A 24401-nucleotide genomic window follows, 5' to 3' on the forward strand; every position below is an offset into this window, starting at 1 on the left:
GCAGCCATATTGCGCCAGAACACCCACCACACACCCGCTTACTGGTGGAGAGGAGACAGTGATGTGTTCAGGTTATCCTACTGAGGTGGAATACGGTAAGATTAGGGACAGGTTTTGATGAAATGGGTATGTTTAAGGGTGGGTTAAAGGGTAAGGGAAGTGTCACTGTCAACAATGTAATTATAGATGAAATTACAAAAATTAATAATAGCTGTAATTACATGCAGTTATTTTTTAATTACAAGTACAATGTATGTACACAAAAAGTGCATTGCATTCTAATGATTAATTAAAAGTTTAATACATAGATATATACATATATATGTATAATGTATATATATATATATACATATATAATGTATATATATACATAATATGTATATACATACATATTAAAATGTAAGTTAAAGACACTTACTATAAGTGGGACAAATATAATTAATTAAAATTTGGGGAACTAAAATATGGTAAACTCTGACTTGCACTCAAAATAGTATAATCAGTGGTGTTGAACAGTCACATTCATGGTCATAATTGAGCCTTGTTTTTTCTATTGAGGTTACAGCTTAATCTAATTAAGCCTTTTAAATACAACTAGGCTACAAATTAATGTTTTTATGAGTGTGTTTGTAGTTGCAAATGGGCAAATATTGACAGGTCCAATATTTAACAGTTTGGTTATCAGTTAGACTAGAATCATGGACTTTGTTTCTTTGGCTCAGTTAAAAGTGTGTTTATTTGAACAAAGGCTGTGTGTACACTTTTTCTCACAACACACACATACAGACACATTTTCTTTTTGAATAATGGGGCTGCTGATATTTAGCAGCACAGTTGAGCTGAGCTAAAACGGCACAAAAGATAAGAAAACTGCTTTTATTAACAAAATAATTCACCATAAATAATGTATATTTACGTTAAATAACTTTTAAGCTAAAAGATTTTGTCGTGAAACTATTTTCCAACATAAAGAGAACATCACAGTCTATGTAGATTAGTGACAAATACACGTTAAAAATACATATATATTTTAAAGCACAGACTTTTTTCTTTTTTTTTGCTCCAAAGGCAGGAATAAAGTGGAAAACGTTACACTTGACAGGTTAAAAAAGGCCTTTTGTCTCACTCCTTTCTCCACAGACAGTACTTCGGGAAAGGAATAAAACTTCAGCAAACAGTTGCAGTGCAGTATAGATTCGTCTCCATTGGAATGTGCAAGATGTCTGGTACACTCCTGTAGTTTAGCCCTTACAAATAGTAATAAATATCTTTATTTTACATCATTTAGAAGCTACAAAACACAAAAATGAGAGCGTTTCTTCTCAATAAATAGGAACATGGTTTGACTGTTGGCACAGCTATGGATGTGCACTCGTTTGAGTTTGGGGTGGTTGGAAAAGGCATGTCATTGTCAGGGACAAACGCATCATTGGATCTGTCAGTTTGAGTTGGGTACCAAAACCAAAGCTGATGAAATCCACACACTGTCTGATTTGACTGTTTTCAGTGATAAATTTGTTTACACTAAAAGAAAAAGAATGACACAATCACAGCCATGATCAATGATTGTTAATATACGTACAGCTACAGGACCAATGAGCTTTCTTCCTGGAACTAGGGCTACATGACAGAAATAGAAATGAAGTGAATGTCACTTGTCACGGTTGTGGTTCAAAACCTGCTTTGTCGTGTCTTCACCTTTGTGTCGCACCACAAAATCTAATAATAATACATTTCCTTTATTTCAAAATGACTTCTAAATGTGGGCTCACCAATAGCTATTTACATGCACCCAAATAATTTGTAAGATGAAAATGAACGCATGCAAATATACATAATGATGTCAGTTTCTACATTTAAAACTGACAATGCAAGAAAACTCCAAATACATAATATTTGAAATCGGTAAGTTTTGATGCCAAAACATAATCAGACATGCACAAAAAGACTGAACTTTGAATAGACCACCATAAAATGTGCTTAAATTGCACATTGTGCTTTAAGTTTGCTGAAATTGTTAGTAACTCAAAAGAAGTTTGAAGCACTGATATGAACTTTCACTTGGTCAGGTTTTAACAATATAACCTGACATACATAGTTAGCGCACAATGTAAATGAACTAATTTTTCTTTAAATAACATAATCTCTTCAGAAGACACACCAAATATAAAATTGTATTTATTTATTTTGCCAATTTTACTCGACAGATTAAAATATCTAATTTTAAGTGGCAAGATAAATAATTGGCGAGGGATGGAGTTGGGATTTAACCCACATGTGCAACAGCTCTCAGCTTTTCAATAATTTTATCCATATTTGTAAGTAATACTTAAAATGTAGCCTAGATGAGCCAGTTGAGGATCAGACCTCTCTCCAAATCTGTGGTTATTACTGTAAAGGTGCTTGGTGATTTATTGAACAGAGTTGCAAGTATTTACAGAACAGAGCATTATAAAGTATCCAGTTCCAGTGGTGACACTGTAAATCTCTCTCTAGAGGAGACAGTCTTTGCTCCAGGTCAGCTGCTGTTGTTTCAGTCTGGGTAGTCAGACATTCAATAACAAATGAGTTCCTAAGGGCTGTGACACATTAGACGGACAACAAAACATGGACATTCACTTCTGGAGACTAATATAACTGAGCTCCAAATGTCTGAGACCACAGTGAAAATCTGGGATTCAAATCTAATTTTAAGTTTATAAAATAAAGATTTTTTTGGTTTTTATCAAGCTCCAAAAATGGCTCGTTTGGATATTGTGAGATTAGTGATGTCAAACGGGCAAATCTATTCGCATTTGCCTGCCTCCAGAGCAAGACATCGACTGGCATTCAGTGGTTTATCCACTGGCATTCAGGTTCTGCTGACACTTACACGTGTCGCATCAAAAGCAAATAAAAGCTTATTTGTATACAGTATACAGATGCCTGTTCACTTTCTGACGTACTCCACTCACTTGAGTCTGCAGACTAGAGAACAAATGAAAGAGTTAACGGAAACATAAAGGAATGATTGTTTTGACGCATCCTGTTCAAACAGCTCATTGTGTAGAGACTACAGAAGGATACCAGCATCAGGAACGAGCGGATGGTTTATTTTTAATGGCATTGTGGAATGACGGAGGATTATGACACAATGAAGAGATGTAAAGTTTGTAACATTTAACCATTGAATTAAAATTCCTCAATGGTTGTGTAAAACAAAACCCTTTTTACCTCCTCAAAAACAGCTCTATTCACAGCGACCCGTTTCGGTGCATATTTAAATGATTTTTTGGACCCCACTGTGTAGATGTTAGAAAGAAAGAGCATAATGGTCATGTAGTAACAGGTCCTCCTTCAAAGTTACATTTATTTGAAAGAATACTTATTTTTTATATTATAAAATAAAATGACAAAAATGCTGATTAAATAATTATGGCACTTTTTGTTTTGTAATGCAATTTCATTTTGAGGTGAGCCTGTCCAAATACTATTGAGGTCACTGTACAGTATGTGTATTGGATTTCTGAGCCAGTCATTTTGGTTTAAGATATGAAATTGAAGTTAGGAGAGCTGTGGATTGACCAGTACTCTTATAGTGTAACTCCTTGCAAAACATGCCTTTTAAATAATGAAAAGACTAAAAGTGGGGTAATTTTTCATTATTGGCAGTGTACATGGTTTTATGATGGATTTTCTTTCTGATATGGGTCCATAAATTTGTGGAGCAGTCTAGTCTCAATCATTAAAGAGTAACTAAACACTTAACCAACTTTTTTTAGTTAATGATCTGTAAGAATGGATCTTTATTAATACCAGTCATTGATTCGAGTAACTTTTTTGGCATTTGTTTATAAAGTGTTCTATTTCTACAATATATGGTGTAAAAACGTCTTAGTGCTGCCCTCTTCAGGTTGAACAGTGGCTACTGCAGTTGAATTTTCCTATTGGATGTTTGTGGTGGTACGTGACACAGCGGTTGTTGGTGACATAGGCAAGTTTCATACAGTCTGTACAGCATGTTTCATACATGCGTCTCAGGTGCCAGCCCATTCTCACTCCCAAGGCGTCACCTAACTGACGCCTTGGGAAGCATTTGACCATGCTTCAATATCTGACGCTTTAGGCGCCCTTTAGCGTCAGTTAGATGACGCCCTAGGATCGCGTGTACCCTACCCCCACCCCATACCTAAACCTAACCGCGTCCTCTAACTGACGCTTTCCTTTAGCGTCAGTTAGATGACGCCGTAGGATCGCGTCATGTAAAGGGCGCCTAAAACGTCAAATATTGAAGCATGGTCAAAGGTGACGCCTTGGGGTGAGAATGTGTTGCAGGTGCACGCCCCCCTCCGCTGGGCTCTGCCCACTTTTCCAGCATTTTTCAAATATTGCCAGTGGGTGGAGTCAGGCTCTGACCAGGGGTTTAGTTACCCTTTAAAAAAGAAAAGGAAAAGTCCTAATACATTCAAGCAATCAGACCCCTGTCCCCTGTTCCACGGTGGTGTATTCAGCTGATGTGCCTTATAATTTCAGATTGTTCCTGTGGGCTGTTCTACAGACGCGGGATTATTAAAGATTGAACTAAAGCTGCCCAAGATGACTGTTTTATTGTTCTACAGGATCTTCATTTAGGTTTCCCATATATGTGGTTCAGCATTTCCAGAGACACACTGACAGCTCTTACCTTTCAATCCTGTGTTATAAACACTTAGCTTGACCTAAGGCCGCTGCTCAAGTTTGTTAGTGCTTGGAAATGCAATATATAAATATTTCCACAGATTTGTAGTGGTTGAGTTTTTTTTTCAAGCGTGTCCCCAATATCAAAGGTCTTCATGAATAGTTGGCCACGCTAGACATTTTGTTGTTTGCAGTTCATTGGCCTGTAAACATTTATCTCCTTTTGACATCTATAGCAGAGGGTCAATGGTCATTTTAATCTGGTCTCTGTGAATGCTGCTTCCGGTGGAGCTGCGATACAACTCATCCCGTCGACAAAGGAAATGGCGGTTCAGAATCTTCCTAAAAGTGAATCTGAACTCCTGAATACGGTAGGCGTAGATAATGGGATTGACGGCGGAGTTGGCGTGCGAGAGTATGATGGCAGTGTTCATGATGAAACTGGGTTTCTCCAGCTCGCTGTAGAAGAGAGTGAGGCAGTTCAAGATGTGCACAGGCAGCCAACAGAGAGCGAACAGGCCCACGATGATGGAGAGCGATTTAGCGGCACGAATCTCCCGTTGCAGCAGACCATGGTGGTGATTCTCGCCATTACTCACGCTGCATTTGAGCTCTATCTGATGTAGCTGTTTACGTGCTACTGTGAAGATCTTGATGTAAATGCCCAGCATGATAAGCAGAGGCGGCAGCACACAACCAAAGAAGTTGAAGTACACCATGTAGCTCATGTCCACCACATTCTCAAAGAAGCACTCGAGGCAGCAGCTTTGCAAGAAGCCTGTTTCCATGTCAGCGGCATCACTGCTGTTGCCAGTCTGTATAGAGCCACTTTCATTTCTGGAGCAGGACAAGTCTTTACGGTTCCAGCCTACAAATGGGATGAGCCCAATGATAAAGGATAAGATCCATAAAATGGCAATGATCTCTCTTGCCCTTTTCCCTGTGACAAGCTCCTTATACCTGTACAGAGAAACAAAAATGCAAAAGTCTGAGAATGCTAGAAAAAATGGTTCAATTTTGCATTTATATGCATTAGTAAAATAAATGTAAAATAGGGATAAACCAAATGATATTCTAATGCATAAGAACATCTGACCATCTGTACAAAGAGCCACATGAGAAATGTCACAAATTCACGTATTTGATTAGTGACCTAGAAATATTGCAGAACATTAAATATTTCTTCTTCGTTTTAGGTCACATTTCTTTGTTTTTATAGACCCTTTTTGCGCCGACGTCACAGTTACGTCACGGCGCTAGCTGGAGGCAAAACAAAGTGAAAACTGGAGGCGGCCAATACAAAACAGCACAGATTTGGCTACATAATAAGGGGCTTAAATTATTGTTACTATTATTAAATGTCATCTTGTTGTGTTGTTTGGTGCAAGAATTGATGAAAAATGAATATGCTGTATCTGGAACTTTTATTTCTAGAAAATATTCACATCATAAAAATCACACTGTAATGTCACTGTTTACATTGTCGTCGTCTCGGCGCTGGCTCTGCAGAACTGCGGATCATACACACAAGTCTTGTACAGGACCATATGGCATCTAAAGATTTAAATGCCCTCAGTTTCTCTTTACGATCGGTTTCTCTATAAGGTAGGTGTAGAAGTCAGGCCACTCAACCGAGGTAACGTACGTTAATACTGTCAGATCATCCATGCATTGAGTGAGTGTGTAGGCGGCTATTACAGGTTGGCCAATCTGGTTCCGTCTGTTAAGAAAACTTTTGAAAATAACAATCACGGTCCTGGACACTGAGTGACCTTACACATTAAGATAATATCGGATTTTCTCCAGTCATTGTTAAAAAACAAGCTAACAATCCTTGCTAACTAGCGTTAGTGAAGCGGCCAGAGGGATCGTTCTGCCTCCACCTAATCTCCGCCCACAAAAAAACGTCACCATGTTTACCAACTGAAAAGGGGTCTATAAAACTTTATAAAACTTTTAAGGTTTAAAACAAATTCCTAGATTTCTTAGAATTTTGGATCCCACTGTTTGTATTCATTTAATAAAATACCAAAAGCTTAAGCTTGAAAATTATATCTCACACTGTAAATGTATTTCCTTATATATTTCACTATTTTTATATTGTACTCTGAAGTTTCAACAGATGTATTGTTCAAAATAAATATACTTACATAAAGAAAAGGCCATGTTGTGGTTGTCAAACTTTAGTAGTGAACTATACATGTGTTTACTCTGCTAGAATAACCTTTTGAACTCTTATTTTTAGTGGTTGTATGAAGCCAGTTCTTCCATTGTAACAACGAAAAAGTAAATTGTTGCAAAAAAGTAGCATTGTTGGCAAAAAAAAAAAAAGACTCAGAAAAGGAAGTTAGTTCAGACAAAACGCTTGTGAATCATTTGTTTACAGCCAGTAGCATTATATTTTGTCTAAAGTGTAATGACATTCATGAATGTTTAAGTGTGACTTTAATGTCCACTACTCCTGTTTTTGTAGAGATATAATACATTTGAGAGGGCAAGAGAGAGAGGAGAAAAGAGCTTAACATAAACACTCAAGTGAATGATGTCTTTAGCTTTCACTTGGAGGCGCTTCATCATCCTCAGACAGCTCTGATTCTGCTTCTACTGATGGACTAAATGAGTAATACACGAGGTGCATAATTCATCGCACCCACCATAACCTTTCTCTGAGAGACCTTGAATGCCACAGCCATCAGTGGTGCTGCCCCAGGGACAGATAGAGAAGGGGGTTGGGAAAGCACTGATAAAATTTGCCTGCAAACTACATTATCTTGCACAAGCATTACTGTTACTGTTCCATAATTTTTATTGTAGTGTTGATATTCTTAACTAATAACCAAAATAAAATATAAATATTAGACGAAAAACTTTGAAAATTTGAAATGAGTTGAAATTGCAGTACTAAAACGGAAAAATAAAGTTGGTCAAACATATTAAAGAGTAACTAAACACTTAACCAACTTTTTGGATGTTCCGCACTTCGTGACAGGTTTCAGGGGCCTCATGTATAAACGTTGCGTACGCACAAAATGGGCATAGAAATATGCGTACGCATTTTTCCACGCGCACATCGGGATTTATAAAAAATAAACTCGGCGTAAATAAGTGCGCACCGTAAGGATGCTCTTGACCGTGCGTACGCACTCTTTTAGAAGAGTATGGGTTTTGGCGACACCGATGGTGAGCTGGAGTCAAATGTCTTTTTGCTTACTATTAGACAGAGAATCTAAAGAAAATTATACATCTACAGAAAGATAATACAAATATAATTTCACAAACCTATCATCACTTGAAGCAAACATCCATCCCTTCTTAAATGACCGCGCCAGCACTGGGCCGTGTTGGGCCGTTTGGTGAAACTGACGCACATATAGCCTATAATCTAACGGCAGATGAAGTAAAACCGTAAATCTTCATTATGAGTCCAAATCATAAATACAGTCCATATTCACAATAACAGTTTAAATAAATAAGAGAATGGTTTAAACTATGTTTTACTTCTGATATAAACATTTAGATTAAATATGCCATTAAAATATGAAAAATATATTTTTTTTCATAAGATAAAATATTTTAAATATGAGTTAAACTCTTAAACTACATGAAATCATTACTGAGAAGTTACAATATATATATATATATATATATATATTCAATAAAAAAAAATAGACCTATTTGTTGCGGATGCATTGCTTTTGAACACTTTTCTTCTGGCATGCTGTGTTTTAATGTTTTAACTAGAGATTGTCTGAGAAAACTGTTTCGTGCAAATAATGCACAACCATGTCTATCTCTTTCCATTAAAATATAAATCAATTAAAAATACTATTTGGCCAGTGGAAAAGATTGAGAAAAACTTTCTCTTAAATGTATTTAACACTATTTGATTTAATCATTCAAAAACAAGGCAAGGATATAGGCCATTAAAACAAAATGTTTGTAATAATGTGACGGCACATCCGCATTTCATATTTTTCTAACGTCTTGTACCGTTAAACTTGGTATCACGTGGATGAATAATCATATGCAAATGGTATGCAGATGAGGATATGCATATTTAAACTAGGCGTTGTAATCTCCATATATGGTTATTTCGGGGAGGAGACGCACATGCGCATAATCTTCCGCTGACTGGGATTTATAAAGTGAATTCTGCGCAGGTTCTGGCGTACGAACGGTTTTATAAATCTGAAAACTTTTGTGCGTACGCAAATTCTGCCTTATGTGCGTACGCACACTTTAAGGATGAAATCTACGCAAAGTTTTATACATGAGGCCCCTGGTCACCACACGAGCTACGCCCTTGGCAATATAAAAAACCATCTTGTGTCGTCAAAACCACTGTAGGGAGTCAGGAATTGGAATGTGAGTATTGAAAACGATCAGGATAGAGTGTTTTAGCATCTATTTCGTGTCCCTCTATCTCCACTGGGGTCTGCCCACTCTTTCAGCATTTTCAAATATTGCCAGTGGGTGGAGTCAGGCTCTGACAAGCTCTGACGCTAAATTACTAATTCTAAAACTGAAATGAAAACTGAATATATATATAGTCATGGTCAGAATTGATGGCACCCCTGGTAAATATGATCAAAACTGGCTGTAAAAAATAAATCTGCTGTGCTTATCCTTTTGATCTTTCATTCAAAAAATTTGCAAAATTCTAACCTTTCATTGAAGTAAAAGAATTGAAAGTGGGGTGGAAATCACATTATGAAATAAATGTTTTTCTCCAAAACACGTTGGCCACAATTAATTGGCACCTTTTTATTAAATACTTTTTGCAATCTCCTTTTGCCAATATACCAGCTCTGAGTCTTCTCCTATAATGCCTGATGAGTTTGGAGAACACCTGACAAGAGATCAGAGACCATTCCTCCATTCAGAATCTCTCCAGATCCTGCAGATTCTCAGATCCATGCTTCTTCTCTTCAGTTCAGACCACTCATCAGGGGCCTCATGTATAAAACTTTGCGTAAATTTCATCCTTAAAGGTGCATTGCGCAACATTTCATGTTAAAAATAGCCGTTTTCTAACCCATACATGCTTAAACACTTGCCTGATGAGCTGAATGAGCCCTTCTCTGATCACTGAGATCGCCTCTATAATCCTGTACAGTGAAATATATAAGAGGGATTCGGGCTCGAATCTGAGACTGGGCGTGACGTCATGCGCGTTCACGCTCGCCTGGCTATGTCTGGCAGGTTCGTGTAGCTATTCGCCGCCGTTCTCCGTATCAGAGAAGACAACTCGAGCGACACAACTCTAGTCAGCTTTCCACAAAAGTAGACGATGGGTTCAAAGGGGCTGTTTACACCTGGTCACTTCATGTGTTTTCTGTGATCGGATAGCTATTCGATCGTGAAAAGACCAGGGTGTAAATGCCCTCTGAAACGCGTTAGAGACGGATGAATCCGATCGCTCAAACCACTTGAGGACGTGGTCTGGGCCGCATTCCAGACGAAACTGGACAAGTGTAAATGCATCTGGTTGTTGAAACCAAGCTATATGTCATGTTATTTTAGTCATATATGACGACGCGCATCACCTCAGATGAGCAGCTGAGCTGAGCAAGCCAGCGCGCCGCAATCTATCGCAAATCAAAGTGAAAGTAAGTCGCAGACGCTTAACACTACCATCTTCATTAAAAGTAAAGAAATGAATTGATCTTACCGGGCCTGTTGCCGATCTCTCTTATTGCTGTCTTTGCTGATTTTGAAATTAGCCGATGATTAATAAAATCCAGCTCATATCTGTTGCTTTCGGTGACGTGCACTTCATATCTGTATATGGTGCGGAAAGAGACCGGCTTGTAGTTCATTACAAACCCCAACGCAAACTCCGCGTGAGACAAAGAAAATAAAACTTCAGTCTGTCCAGTGCCAGGCGTCGGAATAAGACGAGAGTCGACATCGGGAAGGCTTTCAACAAACGGAGAGATCTCTGGTATGCTCTAGGGCTCAAACGGATCCTGTACAAAGTGATAACTGAACGTGTTTCCATAATAATTCAATCATAAGTGGATACAGTAAGCACAGGGAGATAGATGGAAACAAAAACGGAAGTTTTCTACTACCCCCGTTTCCCCCTCTCACACACATAAGTGTGTAATTTACTCGAATGCCTTTCCTTTCATATACTTTAAATGACTTGCAGATTTATTACTGTATTACCTCATTATGACTGTAACAAAAGATGTGTGCCGCACAGTGTGCGGCTGATGCTCCTTAGGTTATGAACAGCTCGTGCAAACGTGCGTATGTGTGTGTGTTCCTCCATGAACGCGCACAGCTCTGGTTGCAGTTTTGCTTGTCGCCAGAGGGGGCGTAGTTCTGCAAAAACTCAGAGACTTGCGTTTAGCTCCTTTAAAGTGTGCGTACGCACATAAGGCAGAATTTGCGTACGCACAAAAGTTTTCAGATTTATAAAACCGTTCGTACGCCAGAACCTGCGCAGAATTCACTTTATAAATCCCAGTCAACGGGAGATTATACGCACGTGCGTCTCCTCCCGGAAATAACCATATATGGAGATTACAACGCCTAGTTTTAATATGCATATCCTAATCTGCATATCATTTGCATATGATTATTCATCCACGTGATACCAAGTTTAACGGTACAAGACGTTAGGAAAATATGAAATGCGGATGTGCCGTCACATTAGGCCTATTACAAACATTATACAGTAGCCTATACAGATATATACAGATACAGTAGCCTATATCCTTGCCTTGTTTTTGAATGAATAAATCAAATAGTGTTAAATACATTTCAGAGAAAGTTTTTCTCAATCTTTTCCACTGGCCAAATAGTATTTTTAATTGATTTATATTTTAATGGAAAGAGATAGACATGGTTGTGCATTATTTGCACGAAACAGTTTTCTCAGACAATCTCTAGTTAAAAAATTAAAACACAGCATGCCAGAAGAAAAGTGTTCAAAAGCAATGCATCCACAACAAATAGGTCTATTTCTATTTATTGAATATATATATATATATATATATATATATATTGTAACTTCTCAGTAATGATTTCATGTAGTTTTAATAGTTTAACTCCATTAATGAGAATGGCATATTTAATCGACATGTTTATGTCAGAAGTAAAACATAGTTTAAACCATTCTCTTATTTATTTAAACTGTTATTGTGAATATGGACTGTGTTTATGATTTGGACTCATAATGAAGATTTACGGTTTTACTCCATCTGCTGTTAGATTATAGGCTATGTGCGTCAGTTTCACCAAACGGCCCAACGCGCGTGCTGGCGCGGTCATTAAGAAGGTATGGATGTTTGCTTCAAGTGATGATAGGTTTGTGAAATTATATTTGTATTATCTTTCTGTAGATGTATAATTTTCTTTAGATTCTCTGTCTAATAGTGAGCAAAAAGACATTTGACTCCAGCTCACCATCGGTGTCGCCAAAACCCATACTCTTCTAAAAGAGTGCGTACGCACGGTCAAGAGCATCCTTACGGTGCGCACTTATTTACGCCAAGTTTATTTTTTATAAATCCCGATGTGCGAGTAGAAAAATGCGTATGCATATTTCTATGCCCATTTTGTGCGTACGCAACGTTTATACATGAGGCCCCAGGTCTAAGGTCTGAGGTCTGGGGCGGTCATGGCAGTACATTTTGTACTACGTAACAAATTTTTGTGTTAATTTTGATGTTTGTTTTGGATTGTTGTCCTGATTGAAGATCCGACCACGGGCCATAATAAGATTTCTAGCAGAAGGCGTCATTTTTTATCTGTTCATATTTGATAGAATCCACAATGCCATGTATCTGAACAAGAAGTCCAGGACCTCCAGCAGAAAAATATGACACAACATTAAAGATCCAACGGTTTATTAAATTGTACACATGGGGTACTTTTTATCCTCATGTGCACCAAACCCATCTAGAGTGTTTGCTGCCAATAAGCTCTTTTTTTGTTTTTTTTATCTGACCACAGAAACCTGTCCTGTTTGAAGTTCCAGTCATGTCTGACAACTAAGTTTGCTGGAGTTTGTTCTTGGATGAGGGAGGAGGATTTTTCTTGAAACCCTCCCAAACAACATGTGGTGATGTAGGTTTTTAGTTTTTCTTTCTTTTTTTTTTTTTGCTTTCTGACCCCAAGACTCAACTAATCTCTGCATTTATCCATCTTTGATCCTTGAAGAGTCTTTGGCTATTCAAACTTTCACCCTCACCGTCCATTAAGGCAACATAAGCCCGGAACACACCAAGCCGACGGTCGGTCGTCGGGCAGATTTTTTTGCGTCAGCAGACTAAGTTTCCTCTGTGTGTTCCGCACGGTTCTGTGCCGTCGGCTGAAAGTAGTCCTCGTTGGCTTTGTTTCGCCCGATTCGACATGTTGAATCAGCGTCGGTGGTTGGGGAAAGAGAGAACTCTGATTGGCTGTTCAGCTAAGAGTCAGTGCACGAGAAAAAAACCAAAATAAACAACAGCTTTTTACCCTGATGATAGCGGACGAGAGGCGACAACACAGTCGGCTTTCATCAGCGCTAGTTCGTTGGCTTGGTGTGTAAATCATTGTCTGGTGAGGTAGGTAACAGTAGATAGATATTTTTTTGAAAAAAAAAATACTACAATAACTCTGGCTTATTGATTTAAACTAACCTCTACGCATAACTTATCCTCCAGCATGGGTGCCATATCATACTATGATTTTTGAGTGTTATGTACTCAACACTCCAAAAATGAATCCAAGCAACTGGACTAATGACTTTCAACTGGGAGATAGAACAGTTTTAAAAAGAAAAAATCTCATAGACTTGCACGGAAGGAGTAGTCATTTACAGACAAGAACATCATGACAGTGATTTGGGTCAGTAAACACCTACATCCTAGCATCATGGGAAAGAGCTGAGGAAAGTCACTCATGTCACCCATGCCAGCATCATGGCTTAATGTGTAGTGCATGTAGCCTGGCTGCGCCCTCCTACGCACTTCCGCTCAATTTCATTTTACTTCTGTACTACGTCTGGGATCGCTCCATATCCTTAGGTTTCCAGAAACCAATTTTTTGTAGGACCAATCAGCGAATAGAGGGAGTGGCTGAGAAAGATGATGTTGATGTAAGCGCGTCAGTTTCAATTCAGTAATGGCAGCGGAGAAAGACGTGAGAAAAGCTATCGTTGTTGGAAAAGAAACTGCCGAATATATAGAATTTAAAGCCGGATTGTTATCGTCTAACCTCTTGTTGCAGAACTGAGGACCAAGTGAAGGAGGCAGAAAGTTTGGAAGTTTGTGCTGGGCAGTTCGTGCACGATGACCGTGACATTTTGGACGGACGGTTTTGCCTGGTGTTTGCGGTGTTCGGAAGCCCCGAGTCCTGGCTGCTAAACTATGGTTGAAGATCCGCTCAGGAGTCATGTCAGTCGCTCATATTCCCAACTGTAAATGTACTGATTCTTGTGATGAATAGAACATTTTGAGCCCTTGTGCACTCGTGCAGGAGGTTGGTGTGTCAGTTTTACATGTTGTAAATCATACAAATTGGTTGTGATTTAAAAAAAAAAATTGTCTTAAATAAAAATGTGAAAAACCATACTTTGAAGATATTTGATTTTCAGTTTTAGATGGCAATGGTTGATTTGTTTTACTAAAAAAAATAAATGCCACATAAAAATGTACAAACACATACTTTGAAGACCATAATTAAGGTAATTAAGAAACAATAAGACGTAATATGAAAAATTGTTGTTTATTACACATCTGCAGATAGAGACAGACTGATCATTCACTGTAGCTGCTACAGCATTTGCGGCAGATCAGAAACGACCACAGCGGCGTATTTGTAATGATTAGACACAGCTTCCACCATTGAATGAATATATCACTGTCCTTCGTGTCAAATATACATTTCGAATTAATAATTGTTCCTAGATTAACTAAACCTACGGCGCTCGTTGACTAAAATCCTATTGTAAACATAATCCTCTGATCATTCGGACTTGTTTCCAGCCATTTCGGCGCGTGACATACGTCACTCACGACACCCCGTTAGCGATTGGCTATGGCAGATCGTGAGTGACTTTGGGCAGATCCAATAGATTTGAACTTTAATAGTGAACCCGCCTACAAGGAAGGAAACGTTTTTCAATGGAGCGGTTCCAGACTCTATGTGGAAATGAAATGAACTAGAGTCTGGTTGAACCAGGCTATAGTGCATGGGCTTTGACTTCTAATTCTGTACATTATTTTCTCCATCCTTGGAGAAACTATACTATATTTGTAGTGCATAATTTAAACCATACTATCATAGACTACCATACTATCATACAACCATACTATACTAGATTTTAATCTTGGTTTGTTTCAGATTCAAGGATACATGATGTAATTGTATTTAGCTCTAAGAGCACAGTCTCCTTTTGTTAGAAACTTCTTTCAGCTTTAACACTTTTCTCCTATCTCCCAGTGCCAGCTTCCCTCTACTCTTAGGGCACATGAATGGAGGGAAAAAAGGATTAGTTGTGGCATGACAACAACCCGCTGGCATCCCAATCAGCCTCTCTCTCTCTTTCACACCTATTCCGCACACAAATTCTGCCTCTCTTCCGCTTTAAACCAAAGATCTCTGCCAACAGGCTCTAGTGTAAGTGAAAACAGTTTACACAATGGCACTTAAGGGAGAGGGTCTCAGCCGCTTTGCTAACATTAGCCGCATTTCCACTGCCGGGCTAGGGCTGGGCCAGAGCTAACAGCGAACCGAGCCGAGCTAGTGGCCTCGGGCCTCAAGCACCGGGCTTGCGTTTCCACTGCCGGGCCAGTAGCCCCACAGCGCTGCCCTAAACCCCGCCCCTAACACGCCTTTCTGGATAAAACGTCATACAACCCAACCCATTTCAGCGGGTATTATGAATTAATTTGAAATAGTTATGCATGCTTTCGTAATATCTCGACTGGACTACTGTACTTCTGTGTATATCGGCGCCCCTCAGGCTTGTGTTTCACGTCTACAATTAGTTCAGAATGCAGCGACTCGGCTTCTCTACGGGAAACGTAAATATGATTCTGTCACGCCAGTATTGATCTCACTACATTGGCTGCCGATCAAATATAGAATTGATTTCAAAATTCTATTGTTTGTTTTTAAATCCATTCGTAATGAGACACCACAGTATTTAACAGATTTGCTACACCCCAACGTTCAGTAAGGTCACTTGATCCGCAAACTCCGGACTATTGCAAGTCCCCAGGACAAGATTAAAAAATAGAGGTGATCGTGCCTTCTCTGTCATCGGCCCCAAATTATGGAACACTCTCCCGGTTCATATTAGAACTGCCACAACTATGTCTACTTTTAAGTCCTCCCTCAATTCTATTCTATTCTATTCTATTCTATTAATTTATTTTTTTAAGTTAGGAAGATAGCATGTATAGGCTATTAACTAGGGGTGTCCCTGGTTAACCGATTAACCGTTTAAAATTGCATAACCGAGTGAAACCTTTTTGCTCGGCTAAGTGGTGTCAATACATATTTGCACAAAACTTTTGCGTTTTTTTCTGAATGTCAATAAAAAAATATTGTGAAATGACAGCGTTTCCATTAACGATGTTATGCGACTAAAACATCTTTTTTTTTTCTTTCGCGATAAGTCATTCCAAAAATAATGCCAACTGACGTTGGTAGTATTACAGCCACCGCACTAGACATTATTATTATGGACGTGTGTGTTATCCAAGCATTAATGGCAGGGAAAGAGACTGAGTTCTCCCTCATTTCTGCTCCGAGGTCTTGATTGGGGCATTTCTTTGAGGTTTTGTCTAGTAGGCTATTCCTTGTATCTTTTATGAATTTTATGAATTTTTAAAAAGAACTCTGCCTCGTATTATGTCCAAACGGTCTAATTGTGTGTTCATTCGTTTCCCCTTATTTAATTTAATCCGTTGGCCTAATTGCAAAATGAAAAATGAACGGGTGTTGTATTTTGTAAAACGCAAAGTTGAACACCAAAATGTTAATTTGAACTGTAGGCCATACGCCAAATGCTGCGCAAAAATATAGGCTACATATCAACGAATTTTCAGATATTTGTTTTTAGATATTTATTTTTTTGCCCCTTTAAACATTTAAAATATTTGACAAATTAATATGAAAAAAAAAAAGATTTTAGTGGTTTTCTGAGGCCAAATTAGAACCTGGAAATTATATTTTCCCCGCAGTGCTGAATGAGAAGAGTCGTACCACAGCCTACAGAAAGGGGATTTATAGGTGATTTATAGGCTATAATAAATGTGTCTGATAATAAAATAATATAAAATAACGAAGCATTAATTGTTTATTAATAAACTATTGTTTTCTAAATCATTTTCAGCTAAAAACACATTTAGAGAGAAATTAATTAGCTACATAATTACATAGTCAGAAGATATTGTCTTTCGATTCGAATTTGTTCGTTTTAAATTGGACATTTAAAGCTTTAGTCTACAAAGGATATGCCTATAACCCCTGTAGAAAACTTTAAATGTCCGATTTAAAACGAGCAAATTCGAATGCGGTGGCTGTTTCAGTTCTCGCGCTTCAGTTCAGGGAGATCATGAAGCACGCCTGATTGTTAAAGCACAACGTTTTCTTGTAATTGTGAGTTTACGCAAATAAATGTATTTGCGAATAATGTATTACTATTTTCTGCATGACCAGAAATGAAAGAGTATTTTAAGTTGTTTCCACTGAAAGAACTGCAATGAAACTGTATCTTGACAGACCAGTACAGGCGATTCTCCATTTCGAGCAGCGATTTTTTTTGCGCGATATAAAAAAGTGAAATGTGCATCTTGCTTCAAATCATAACGTTCCATAACACCGATAAACTCCGCCTTTTACCTTGAGCACGCCTCTAGCCCGAGCTGGCCCCCTCTGGCCCAAGGTATTCGACGAGCCAGAAATCCTGGCCGTTGGCCCCGAGTAAGCACCGATCAAGCCCCGGAAGTGACATTGGAAACGCGACTAGCCCGGCAGTGGAAACGCGGCTAATGTGAGCAGGTCCATTTAAAGAGTACTTCGCCCCAATAACTTTATGTTGCCAAAAAAAAAAAAACGCCAGCAGCATACGCCCCTCATGTCATTCCAAACCTGACTTTTATATTTATTTCTTATACAGAACAACAACAACAAAAAAAAGATATTATTGGAGAATGCTGGTAACAAAACTGTTTTGGTGACAACCCCGCAAAAAAAAAAAAAAAAAAAAAATATATATATATATATATATATATATATAGTATAGTATAGTATATATATACTGTATATATATAGTTTGAGAAATACAGGTTTGGAACAACTAACCCTTTAAAGAGAAGCAAGTAAAATTAAAGCTGCAAGCAGCATTTAGCGGGGTTCAAGCAGTTTAGGCCTTTAAGGCCTTTAAGCACAAAAGCATCAAAAGACATTAAGTTCTATTTCGTTCTTACTGACCGCCAGAGGCAGTGCTTCCCACTGAATATTATCTCTCTTGCTCATGCTCAGGTCGAGTCTAATGACAACAAAGTCATCACATGACCAGGTACGTCATGGGGATCCCCTCTACTTAACCCCGTGACATCCTGCAACCTGCCTCTTTAATCTTCTCGCATACGTGCAGATTGCAGGTCGAAGAGAAAAAATACTTTCATTCAGAATACTTGGACTCTGTCTTTCACAGCCTCGTAACAAGCAGTGTTGTTGGAGCCGCGTGTTGTGCGTCCTCCAGAGGCTGCGGCGGATTGAAGACAAACTTACTTTGCTGGAAACTACTGTTCATTCCGGTCACTGCCAGAGCGCGGTAAGTTGTTTATAAACGCCGGATATTGTTTCTTGATGAAACGGGTATCTAAAAGTGGCATCTCAGAGTGGTTTCGCTCCATAGAAAAGCCATATAGTGATTAATTATTTATCACGAACAATAAGAGTGTGTGCGCTCCAGGAGCAACAATATATATATATATATATATATATATATATATATATATATATATATATATATATATATATATATATTTGTTTTGTTTTTTCATTACAGACCAACAGCGTTCTCTGCAGTTGGTTGTACTCATATTGAGCATTCAATTAGGTAAGTAGTTTTTTAGATCACACAGTCTTACAATTGCACATGTAGCATGTAGCTATAGCATATATATGTGCATACAGTTCATTGTTTTTGTTTGTGTTTCTTATATAGGTGTATTTCAAGCAGTTGCGTTAAATACGAGTGTTTTCGCTCTGTTTTCTGTACTGCTACCTACCTGGTACTCCTGTTTACAGTAAAAAAAAAAAAAAAAAAAATCATTAGTTTGGCTGTGTTAAAAAAAAATTTACAGCAGGACGATGGACATGACTGCTGTCCATCCTGTTTAGGCTTGGAACATTTGAAGCAGGGCCTCACTGAGGATGCCTGTATGAATTGTAGCACCATGTCCTGGGAGCGGAGAACTTCCAGACTAGGTGCAGTAGAGGCACTCTTGACCTCAGAGGCCCCTCGGCAGGGGAAAGTGTCGGCTAAACGGAAAAGGGTGGAAACGGTGAGTGTCTCCACCAGTAAGAGACATAGAGAGGATGCTTTAACCAATAGAGTGGAGGTGTTGACCTCAGAGTTTGCCCAGATTAAATCTTTGATTTTAAATCTGCAACCAAGGGAGGCACCATCACCGACGTTGAGAAATTCAAGTAGCGGACTGACTGTTCCTGAGGAGGATAGGCTGTCCACGGCAGCCTCTCAAAGCCAGTTTAGGGAGGAGGCAAATGAGGAGTTCTTGTCAGGAAGACATTCTAACTTCTCTCATGATGACTCTCAGAACACGACACAGGGTTCAGCTGAAGGGCTAGAACCGGATCAGGATGTGGTGAGACAAGCCCTCCAGATTGCGTTGGCACGCTTAAGCCTGGACACTGCCCCTACAGTGGTAGCTCCCTCCAGTTCCTTTTTCAGAGGAACGGCAAAACCTTCTGCTCTTAGCATTCCCCCATCCAAGGATTATATCGAGGAACTACAGAAGTGCTGGGCTAATCCCAAGTCACTTACTCATCATACCACAGCAAGCAGAGCCTTGGCAGCAATGCACGAACCAGACTCCTATGGCCTGGGTCAGATGCCAAAAGTGGATCCATTTATCGCCTCTTTTATCATATCACCAGAGGAGGCTTGGAGACCGAATGTTTGCTGCCCACGACCTCAGTGCAGAATCACGGATGATCTTCTTAGTCAAGCGTACAATACTGCAGCACGCATGGGTCGCATAGGGAATTCACTCTCTCATCTTATGCTGGCATTATCCCAGTCTCTCCAACCTATTGGGGGTGATCCATCAGTCCAAATACTAAGCGATGCATCATTGCAAGCATTTGCATTCATGTCAAGAGAGTTGGGTAGACTCATGTCAACACTCACTCAGGCACGCCGGCAAGTATGGTCAGAGGCCTGTGGGAGAACACTTCATGACCTCCCTGTAGTCCCAGGACAACTGTTTGGACCAGCGGCACAGCAAACTCTGGAACAGAGTATTCAGACGAATAAGACTAGACAGCAGCTGGCAGACCTAAGAGGAACTCCACCATCGCAAATTAGACAAGGGTATGGGGGACGGTATCCTACTCGCTCTCAACCTTTAGTTCATTCTGGTGCTGTTCAGAGGAGCCAGCCAAGGCAACTAGATCAGCATGTGCAGTACCCCAGAGCACGAGGACAACAATTATTTCGAGCTCCAAGGGGCAGGACGCCGGGTCAGCGCCCCCCCAGAGACAATAAAGCCCAGGCTCGCAGGGCATGAAGTCCTGGGGCCAACCGTCGGACGTTTTTCACGCCAGCAGCTCAATTTCTGGAAAGAAAACACCTCAGACCCTTGGTTAATAGCAACGCTATATCAAGGGTACAGGCTGCAATTCCGACGGCGGGCCCCTGCTTTCAATGGGGTCAAGATGACGACTGTCAAAGACTTCAACAGCTCACTGGCATTGTCAAGACAAGTAGCCGAACTCCTAGAAAAGGACGCCATAGAACCAGTAAAGTGGTTAGCACGGCTAAATGGGTTTTACTCAGTGTACTATATAATCCCGAAAAAAGATGGCGGCGTAAGGCCCATTCTCGACCTTCGTGGCCTCAATCAGTACCTCAAGGTTTTACCATTCCACATGCTACGCACAACGGAAGTCCTTCAGGCGGTAAGACCACTACAATGGTTCACCACAATAGATCTGAAGGATGCTTATTTTCATATTCCAATTGCACCACAACACAGACCCTTTCTCCGCTTTGCATTTCAAGGCCAGGTCTATCAGTTCCGAGTCCTACCATTTGGACTGTCCCTGTCCCCTCGGGTGTTCACCAGGTGCGTAGCGGCAGCGCTGTCCCCAATACAAGCCAGGGGGGTACAGGTGCTTCCCTACCTGGACGACTGGCTCATCTGTGCTCCATCTCGAGAGCAGGCAACAGAACACTCCAATCTGCTGATTGCCCATGTCACTCAGTTGGATCTCAGGGTGAATTTCAGCAAGAGTCAGTTGATACCATGTCAGTCGGTGAAATTCATAGGCATCACTCTAGACTCGAGATCAATGAAGGCATTCCCATCACCTCAGAGGGTGGACAGCATATTGCTCTTACTCCGGCGTTTTCGGAAACAGATCAAGCTGCCATTCAGAACGGTCCTCAGATTGATGGGCATGCTAGCAGCAGCAGCTGCCTTGATACCACTGGGCCTACTTTCCTTGCGCCCTTATCAGAGATTGGTAAACAGTCTTCACTTGAACCCCACATGGCACAGGAGCCGACTGGTCAAAGTTACAGAACAATGCCTCCTTACCTTGATACAATGGAAAAAGAGGTCATTCCTGATGAAAGGGGTAGCTCTGGGTGTGATTCCCTCTCGCCGGGAGATAATACAGACAGATGCTTCACTGAGTGGCTGGGGGGCAGTGTGGCAGCACAGGATGATCAGGGGGTTATGGAAGCCCGAGCAAGCCACAAGAGACATAAATACCCTGGAGCTCCAGGCAGTGCAATTAGCTCTAAAAACATTTTGCGCCGGCCCTAAAGAATCGCCATATTCTCATCAGAACAGACAATACATCGGTGGTATATCATATCAACCATCAAGGCGGCACGAGGTCCAGTCAGTCTTTGAGAGTGGCACAAGACCTCCTGACATGGGCCTTCCCTCGATTCGCAAGCGTCAGAGCAATGCATATACCAGGAGTGTCGAATGTGGTGGCAGACTTCTTGTCTCGCCACAAACCTTTGCCAGGAGAATGGAGACTCAATCCAGAAGTTGTTCAGATGATTTGGCGACAATTTGGCAAAGCACAGGTGGATCTGTTTGCCTCAGAAACCTTAACCCACTGCCCCCTGTGGTTCTCCTGGACAGAAAAGTCCAGCCCGTTGGGTCAGGATGCGTTAGCACATGCCTGGCCAAATCTTCTACTCTATGCCATTCTTCAAGGGAACCACAGAATGCTCCTAGTGGCACCGAACTGGCCAGGGAGACATTGGTTTCCAATGTTATGCCAGCTTCTCAATGGGGAGCCCTGGAGCCTACTCAGGAGGCAGGACCTGCTCCTTCAGTTGCAGGGGCAGATTTGGCACCCAAACCCAGATCGTTTACATCTCTGTGTCTGGCCGCTGAAGAGCCAGAATTACTGTTGAAGTCTTGTGATGTTAAGGTGCAAAACACAATCCTGAATTCTAGAGCACCTTCCACCAGGAATATCTATGCTTGCAGGTGGAAGATTTTCACTGATTGGTGTGCACCAAGAAGTTTGGTCCCAGACCACTGCCCAGTAACAATGGTATTATGTTTTCTGCAGTCCCTGCTAGACAATAACAGGGCTCCCTCTACCCTAAAGGTATATGTGGCTGCAATTTCTGCCCAGCATGTAAAAGTAGATGGTCATTCACTAGGGTCACATATTCTAATCACCCGCTTTCTGAAAGGTGCTCAGCGATTGCACCCTGCTCCATCGGTGAGAGTACCCGCATGGGACCTCAGTCTGGTGTTAAGATCACTTACACAACACCCATTTGAGCCAATGGAGCATTGTGACCTGAAGTGGCTTTCAATAAAGACTGTATTCCTTTTGGCGATAGCGTCAGCCAAACGTGTGGGTGAGCTCCACGCATTGTCAACTAATACGTCCTATATGCGTTGTAATGCGGATGGGACAATGGTGACATTGTGGCCTAACCCCTCATTCCTACCCAAGAGGCTCCCAACATCATTTAGGAATCAACCATTTGAGTTGGTAGCACTTAATCGGTCGGTGTCTGACACACAAGAGCGCAATCCAGTGGAACAAGTATGTCCAGTGCGAGCCCTTCGGGGCTATCTGAGTGCCACAGAGAAACTGCGGCGGTCGGACCAACTCTTTCTCTGCTACGGCGGGCCAAGAAAAGGGCAGCCTCTGTCAAAGCAGAGGTTGTCACACTGGGTGGTGGAGGTCATTGATTGAACAGGCATATAAGGAAAACGACTTGACGGTGCCAGCCGGCATAAAATGCCATTCGACAAGAAGTATCTCAACATCTTGGGCAGCATTAAAAGGTGTACCTCTAATGGACATTTGTGCAGCGGCTAATTGGTCATCTACTGATACCTTTTCCAGATACTAGGGTTAATGTGGCAGCCCCTGGTGCTCTGGAAGCGGCAGTCCTCTTGGGACCTTCAACTTCAACTTAAGGTTAGGAGTAGCCTCCTCGTGACCTTGTTGTTATGAGTCATCCAGTGGGAAGCACTGCCTCTGGCGGTCAGTAAGAACGAAATAGAACGAGAGTTACGACTGTAACTACGGTTCTATGAGTTCTGGATGACCGCCAGAGCACCCTGTCACTCGGAGTCTCGCGAGAAGATTCTGTAGAGGCAGGTTGCAGGATGTCACAGGGTTAAGTAGAGGGGATGCCCATGACGTACCTGGTCATGTGATGACTTTGTTGTTATTAGACTCGACCTGAGCATGAGCAAGAGAGATAATATTCAGTGGGAAGCACTGCCTCTGGCGGTCATCCAGAACTCATAGAACCGTAGTTACAGTCGTAACTCTCGTTTTATGTAGCAAGCATGATTTACCATGATATACCATATTTAGAGTCAAGTATATCTCCGTCTTTGTTCAAAGTAAAAAAAATGATCATACTTTATGATGCTAGTTTTAATTTAAAAAGAAAAAAAATTAAAAGGAAATTTCTTTGGCCTTTCTTTCTTTTTGTTGTATCTAAAACGAACTGAACCATGACACCAATGTATCGCACACAAAATCGTATACACCGAACCCTGAATTTTGTAAACTGTTGCACCCTACCGTTTCTTTTGGGATGAATGATTCAACAATGATTCAATTTCCGCAATTTGTGAAGAAAAATAAAAACTTTCAAACCCAATACTGGAATACAAATGGATTTTGATTGTGAATCCAATACAAATGGAATCCAATATTGGATTTGACTCAAAATAGCGCCACCTATGGTTCGATCTCCATGAAACTGTGCATGCTTCTTCATCATGTTATGTCACATACGCTCATCAATTTTTGTGAAGTTCTGAGTTTTTATTTATTATTTATAGGCTTTTGATTGAGTGCATAAAGACAAAAAAATATAAGAATAAGAATGTAGCCTACTGGTGAAAGATTGTCTCTGCTTTGTTTTATAAGAAATATTTCTGTGTCAAGAATTCCAAATTTCCTGTACTCTCAATTTTTGTATAGTAGTGCTACTCATGTTTTAACAACAGGCATGCATAAAAGAGATGTTTTTTTGTTTG

At 40.4% G+C, this 24401-nt stretch overlaps 1 protein-coding gene across 1 annotated transcript in view; it reads right to left on the reverse strand.

Moving 5' to 3' along the window:
* Window positions 1–718: 718 nt before the first annotated feature.
* Window positions 719–24401, reverse strand: part of adora2b (adenosine A2b receptor) — a 42325-nt gene continuing 18642 nt past the window's right edge. Inside the window, exon 3 of the mRNA XM_039662210.2 lies at window positions 719–5616. Within this exon, the coding sequence (XP_039518144.1) occupies window positions 4887–5616 (730 nt within the window). The 3' untranslated portion in view covers window positions 719–4886. The remainder of the gene's footprint in view (window positions 5617–24401) is intronic.

This window comes from Pimephales promelas, chromosome 4 (genome assembly GCF_988280905.1).
Source record: "Pimephales promelas chromosome 4, fPimPro1.hap1.1, whole genome shotgun sequence".
Classification (NCBI taxonomy): domain Eukaryota; kingdom Metazoa; phylum Chordata; class Actinopteri; order Cypriniformes; family Leuciscidae; genus Pimephales; species Pimephales promelas.